Here is a 6,656-nt window from a genome sequence, read left to right as displayed (position 1 = left end):
TTGTGATGTTTTAAAAAAATAAAAATCTATTTAAAAATTTAAAATATTTGTAATTTATTTAAAAATATTTTTTTAAAAATAATTTTTATAAAACAATTTGTAAAAATGGCGACTACGTTCCCAAAAAACCTATTTATAATAGCAAAAGAACGAGTCTTTCCTTTTTTTTTTTTTTCCTCAAAATATATATATATATATATAAAATTTTTGACGAGAAAATCCAAAAGTGTGACGAAGGTGGGGAGTCTAAGGGCAAACAAACCGATTGATCGTGGATTCCTAAGTTCCAAAACCATGCCGGTGAAACAGGAAAAATAAAAAACAAAAATAAAAATTGAGGCTAGGTATTCTATCGCACGCCCTCTTGGAGAGCGTGCACTAACATCTTCACAATACAAAAATTTATTTTCCACACGAGTGTTTCTCACAAACCCTAAATGCGAGTGGGAAAAATGGTTGAGAGACTGCCATTTTAGAGAGAGAGCGCGCGAGAGAGATAGGGTATAATAGTGTGGGTGGCACCTCACCCTAACCAGGACGCGTCAAGCTCACAATCCACTTCTGGGCTTCTGGCAATCTTAGATTTGAATCAGGTTTGATCATTTTCTTCTTTCAATTTCCCTGTTATATCATATAAATATTTATTAGGGTTTGCAATAAATCTCAAAATTTTTCAAAATAAAAGTAGGGCCTCTTTAGTTTTGAATTTTTTGGATCCCTTTCTGCGTGATTCTTGAATTGGGTTTCTCAGAATATTGGAAATTCTGTACTTTTTGGTGATTACTCTTTGTTTTGAATTTATCGATTTTTTTTTGTTTTTTTTGTTTTGTTTTTGTGATTGATGGATCATCTTGTTTGGTATAGATTCAAGTCTACATTGGTTTTGTATAAATTTCAATTTTTGGTTGGTAAAGAAATTATTGAAAGATGATTTATGGTAGGGTTTTTAAGTGCTATTTTATAAGGGCAAAAGTTTGTTATGATGTTTGTTTCTAGTTTCTTTGAATTGCCTTTGATGTTTGACATTGTCTACATTTGGTTGTTTTAGTGGCTTATGGCAGGCCTAGGGCTGTTGTTTTATTCATCTTATATGAGTTTCTTCCATTTTTTGCTCTGTGATGATTCAATAAAATTGGCAAGGGCTATCAATTTTCTGCTAATCCTAGACTGCTTCTGGAGTTCAGAATTTCATTTAGCAACTCTTTAAGTGGCCCCTTTATTTTATGTCATGAAGATTCTTATTACAAAGATATGGCTTTTCTTCTTCTTCTTTTGCAATTGATGGTTCTTGACATAATGGAGCATACCTTTAGATTTTACATCTATGTAAAGTTTTCTGTCTCCTTGATGTGGCTTCATTAGTTGTCCTTATCAATCTTCTAATATAAAAGAAAGTGTCATCACCTGGTGCTGGTCCTAACCTCCTGCACTTTTGCATGAAATGGATGTTTTCATGAGACCTACACTGGGGTTTCTAACATGGACCATATCTTCTTATGTGGACATCTAAAACTAAAGTTCACATTGTGTAGCCAAACTCTCTAAGAAATTGTTGCACTTATTTTCTACCTGAAAAATGAAGTTATGAATTTGGCTTCTATTACACAGGGGTTAAAGTTTGGTATCACAGTTACTTCCCTGGCTGTGATGCAAATCTGCTTGTGGTCACTTCAGGCTAAGATGCTGAATTTTAGGTCCATTTCCTGGCTACACCTCCTAGAACCTTGGCAATTGGACCTGTACTATGTAAGGGACCTTCTTTTGGATCTGTTCCTGAAGGAGGTGATTAATGCCTCTCAACTTACACAGTAGCTGTGAGTAGGCCATCTTCATAGGATTTAAGAAGCATATACCCTTTTAATATCCTTCACAAATCTGCGTTAGATCTTTCAACCCTGTTGTTCATATATGTTCTTAATTATATCTGTTCAATGCTGACCAATCATGCTATTTTCTAATCTTATCTGAGATATGTCATAGTGAACATGTTCTTTATATCTAACACATTTCTCAAATGATGTTAGTCTGGCATCTGTTCTGTAGCCTATGCAACTATAGTTTTCAACTCCCTATATATGGTATTCCTTGTATTCTCCTATTATTTCTCTTTCATTGTAAAAGGATCTATTCTTTCCGAGTTAGTTTTCCATGAGAATGCTTTGTTTAAAAAAACGATCATGTGAATTAGATTCTCCTGGACCAGCATCTTCAACTTGTCGAAATGAAGTTGAAAGTTGAAGGTCCTGCAAAACTCTTTGCTTTTGCTGCAGGCATGTCTCCTGATGCTCTTTTAGCATGTTTCTCTACAAGAAATCACAACTCTGATTCCTATGGTTTGATCTCTTAAGGATCAAGATTTTTGACCTTTACATTGTAAATGGTTAGTATCGTGTTCGTTATCTGGTTATAAGTGTTTTTGCTTGCATCTGTTATGCTTAATGCACATTGAGTTTTATTTTTTGTTTCTTGTAATATGATGTTCATCATGAAAGGCTTTTTATGAATGTAAAGTTGCTCGTTAGTTGTTGCTGTTGCTGGTTTGTCTATTGAATCTTAACAAATGAAATTCTTTAGGTGATACAGATTATGGAGGACATGGACATTGATCAAGTAATGGATGTTCCAGACACCCCCGATAGATCAGCTGAGCGGAACATAGATGGTAGAAAATGTGATAAACATGACAGTAGTTCATTAGCATCTGCTCATTCAGGAAATTCTAAGGATAAAGGAGTTCTGAATCAGCTGAGGGGCAGGGGTAGACTGGTCACTGAAAACGGGCACAGCAGAAGACTCCATTTTCGTTCTCGGGAAAGCTCTGCCAATTCTGGTGAAACTGAGTGCTGCAGTAAATCCATGGTTTCCCAATTGGAGAATTCTTCTGCTCCCAAAAGTGCTCATTTGTTTAGGAGAATGAGATCAGACGGGATCTCGAAGCATGAAGCAAAACATTCTATTGGACCTCAACATACAAATAAAGGGAAAGCTTTCTGCAATGGATTTCCTTCCAAATCATCTGCATGCCAAAATGATAACAAATTTTTGGATTTAATTGGACCAAATGGTGCTTTCAAAGATCTTCTGGATGAAGAAATAGGAAAAGGATCAATGGCAACCAATGGTTGTTCTTCCTTGCATTGCATTGAAAATTCTCCAAAGCCATCCTGCAATACCTGGAAAGGGAAAGAAAAAACAGACAATGGTGCATGTGATGGTTCTGGTTCAGGTATAGGTTTTCGTGAAGCTTTTGATATCTCTATTGATATTCAACCTAGAAGTGAAAAGCATGTCTCCTCATCTCTTCAATATATTACCTCACCTAGAGTGTCTGGGCAAAAAAGGTTGGTACGGAATGGATGTATTTCTCCACATAATATTATTGCAAGGGCTAAACAATTAGCTGAACAGCAAAGTAGCAGCTCCAAAGATGTTGAACAGAATGATGCTAAGGATATTTTATCTAGAGCTTCACCATCTCGGATGGATATTAAAGATCCAATTGCTGAAATCAATAATTCTAGTAGGGTCAAAGGAAAAAGCATAATAAGTCATCCTTGTACATCAAAGCAGCATGACTTCGGAACTGTAACTAGGTAATTTGCTTAAATGCATTTGTTTATTGATGTTATATTTTTTATTTCCTTTTTTCTTTTTTAATTTAGGAATTAGATTTCCATGCTTCCTTTTCTATTTTTAGTTTCTTCTCCTTTTTGGTGGTTTCCACTTGTATAATGTTAGTGTTATGTGGCTGTTTTGTCTTTCTTCCTTGAATTTTGATTGTGAAGTAGTATTCTTTAAAACTTGATTGATATCTATGTTGGAGAGAGCAACCATTCCAAGTCATGCCCCTCCTAGAACTGAAGAGCTGAGCTGAAGGGTCCTATGGAAAAACGGACTATGGTAGAAGTTATTTTACTACCAGGAAGGGATGTGATATGCAGCTTTGGTTATTACATCTTTGGTTCCTTGGGAGAGTGAAATTATTTCTCTTGTGAGCCTTCAAGATCTCCATCTTGCTCGATTGAGATTCCTTTTTTTGTTCATTAACCCATTTGGATTCTTGTGCATGGAACTACTCACTTCTCTACTAAAATTGAAGAGATTAGAGACCTCTGACTTTCTTTCTTAACCATCTTCTCATGTTCACTATGCTTGACGTGCTTGCCATTTGGTTCTTTTCATGCTCATCTTCTTGTTATGGAACTGCTATTTGATTCTATTCACACTTGACAAGTTTGAGTCACTATGCTTGACGTGCTTGCCATTTGGTTCTTTTCATGATCTTCTTCTTGTTATGGAACTGCTATTTGATTCTATTCACACTTGACAAGATTGAGTTAATGTCCACTTCCAAATTCCGTCTTAACTTTCTGAAAATGGGATTGATTTTTTTGCATTACATACCCTTGTTATCATGACACTTGAATATGGGTTCACTATATGCATTCCTTCTCTTTCTGAGCGTCCTCTTCTCTGCTACTGGTTTGGTGGTACTAATTATACAGCAAGTTATCTATTTTGATTCCCACTATCAAAAGTTACTTTGAATTACCTTTTTTCTTTCCTTGTATGTGGATATGCAATTGTGGATGTCTATGTTGTTATGAAACCCATCCTTTTATCTATCAAATAAGGGAAGAGAAAAGAAATGAAATCTGGAAATGGTAACTGTTTTTATAAATAGTTGGAGATACCTAACTCAGTGGAAATTTCAAACAACTCATGGTTGAAGGGCACCTTGAAAAATGGGCAATTCTTAAAAATTTAAGAACTGCTGTTGCTAGGTTTGGTGGTGGGTTATTTATGTCAATCTTCCTTTCCAACAATTTTTTTTTATCCTAAGACCCCGATAAAAACCATGTATTTTTTCTGCAGGAGTCCAATAGTTCATAATGAACAAGCTAATGACAACAGTGACACTGGCAGAGATGCATTTGGGTGCTTTGAAGGACTGAGTGGTTGGAGAAGTACACGTAATCGATCAAAGAAAGTAGATGTCCTCTTGTCCGATGGGGGTGGGCATCTTCCCAGGAGAAATAATGCTGTTCAATGTTCTTTGGACCAGAAAAATGATAATGGAGTGGAGAAAAAAGATGATCCTGAAGTTCAGGCTATGTCTTTACAGCATGGGCCTGCTCCATCTGGAGCTCAAACAACTTCCAATCTTATGTCAGGGTCAAACCAAGTAAATGTGAGGCATCGTGCAAGAAGCATTCTTATTAAAAGACAAAGAAAGCATGGATCAGCTACTAGTAATACTGGTGAAAGCTCCACCTCAGTTTTCAATGACTCAGAGATCATGTTTCTTGGTTCATCTGGGGAACCATCAAATTCAGGATCAACCCGAAGCCAGAGTCATCATGGTCAAGGTGTTATGGAGCCAGTTATTGAAATTGATGAGCAGTCCCCTGAAATAAGGCATGTTGCCTCCCGAAATGGAGGTAGCATGAATAATGACGACTCAGATGCCAGGGCAAGACAAATAGAAGCAGATGAGATATTGGCTCGTGAACTTCAAGAGCAATTATATCATGAAATGCCTGTGGATGGAGGTGTTGGGGTCAGTTCTCTTTTTATGCAATGCTCATTTTCTATGTGATAATTATTTGAAAGATGCTTTATTTTCCCTTTTATTTTAAATTGGCCTATCCACAGATTGATGCGCATATCGCACAGATGCTGCAGCAGCAGGAGCAAGTGCAGCCTACTTCTTCAAGTAGAAACCACCGTGTGCCTAGAGCTGTAAGTTGGCTTTTCTGAATATTGAGATTCACTAATAACATGACATTTAACATTAACTGCATGTTGATAATTATTATCATGTATCATTCGGAAAATTCCAGGATTCATTTATAGTATGAATATCATGTGTGGTGTAGAGATTCTTTTATGAGCAGCTAGCTAATCTGCTGTGCCAGGTTGCCAGAGTTGCACGACTTAAAAACTGTATTTGCTTGACTGTTTCTACACCATTCAGCTAACTTTATAAAATGTGAAGTCTTCAAAATTTAGTGATAGTTTTATGGGAAATGCCATGATGCCTTTGAATCTCTCGCTCTCTCTCCCTCCCTCCCTCCTCCCCCTTCCCCCCTCCCCCCTTTCCTCCCTAGTGCCTATCATTTAAATTGTGATTTTATATGAAATGCTAAAATACCATTGCACAACTTAACAAATTAGGGTTCTACCTTAAGCACTTAATTATTGATCATTTTGAGGGCATGCCGATTATACTTTTCTTGTTTATATCTTTCCCAGATGATAAAAGATGGTTTCCTCTTCACTTTTAGGTACCTTTTATGTGTGTTTAGCAGGTAGAACCTATACAAGGAAATGTGTATCCATGTGTAATTGGCAATCTTGAGACATTTTGTGCAAATGAGGCAATGCATAAGCCTTGAGGTAGCCGGAGGTGTAAGCCTCAATTTAAATAATTAAATAATGAAAATTTCTTAAAAAATCAGAAAAATACTTATAAAGTCACAAGAAAATTGAATAATAAGAAATATATAAACTTCAAAATAACAAAATTTGTCATTAAAAATTTAAAATTAAACTCTTACATGATTTAGGACTGGACAAGGATGGAGAAAGGAGGGAAGACCTGGTTTGGTGTTGATTCAAAGTTTTTTGGAATTTTTGTTGAGGAGGTAAATGGA

General features: G+C 36.1%; 1 protein-coding gene across 7 annotated transcripts in view; it reads left to right on the top strand.

The window, feature by feature from the left end:
* Window positions 1-237: 237 nt before the first annotated feature.
* LOC100247656 (uncharacterized) overlaps window positions 238-6,656 on the top strand; it is a 40,816-nt gene continuing 34,397 nt past the window's right edge. Inside the window, exons 1-5 of one of the 7 annotated variants that reach the window (XM_059736967.1) lie at window positions 240-593; window positions 2,271-2,380; window positions 2,575-3,593; window positions 4,876-5,560; window positions 5,656-5,742. In XM_059736967.1, coding sequence (XP_059592950.1) covers window positions 2,378-2,380; window positions 2,575-3,593; window positions 4,876-5,560; window positions 5,656-5,742 — 1,794 coding nt within the window. In that variant the 5' untranslated portion in view covers window positions 240-593; window positions 2,271-2,377. Of the gene's footprint in view, window positions 594-2,203; window positions 2,381-2,574; window positions 3,594-4,875; window positions 5,561-5,655; window positions 5,743-6,656 lie in introns of those variants that run through there. The other 6 variants (XM_059736966.1, XM_059736965.1, XM_059736969.1 and 3 more) reach the window with 6 other exon arrangements.

The sequence above is a fragment of the Vitis vinifera genome, chromosome 5 (genome assembly GCF_030704535.1).
Source record: "Vitis vinifera cultivar Pinot Noir 40024 chromosome 5, ASM3070453v1".
Lineage (NCBI taxonomy): Eukaryota > Viridiplantae > Streptophyta > Magnoliopsida > Vitales > Vitaceae > Vitis > Vitis vinifera.
This window is presented reverse-complemented; position numbering and strand designations above follow the sequence as displayed.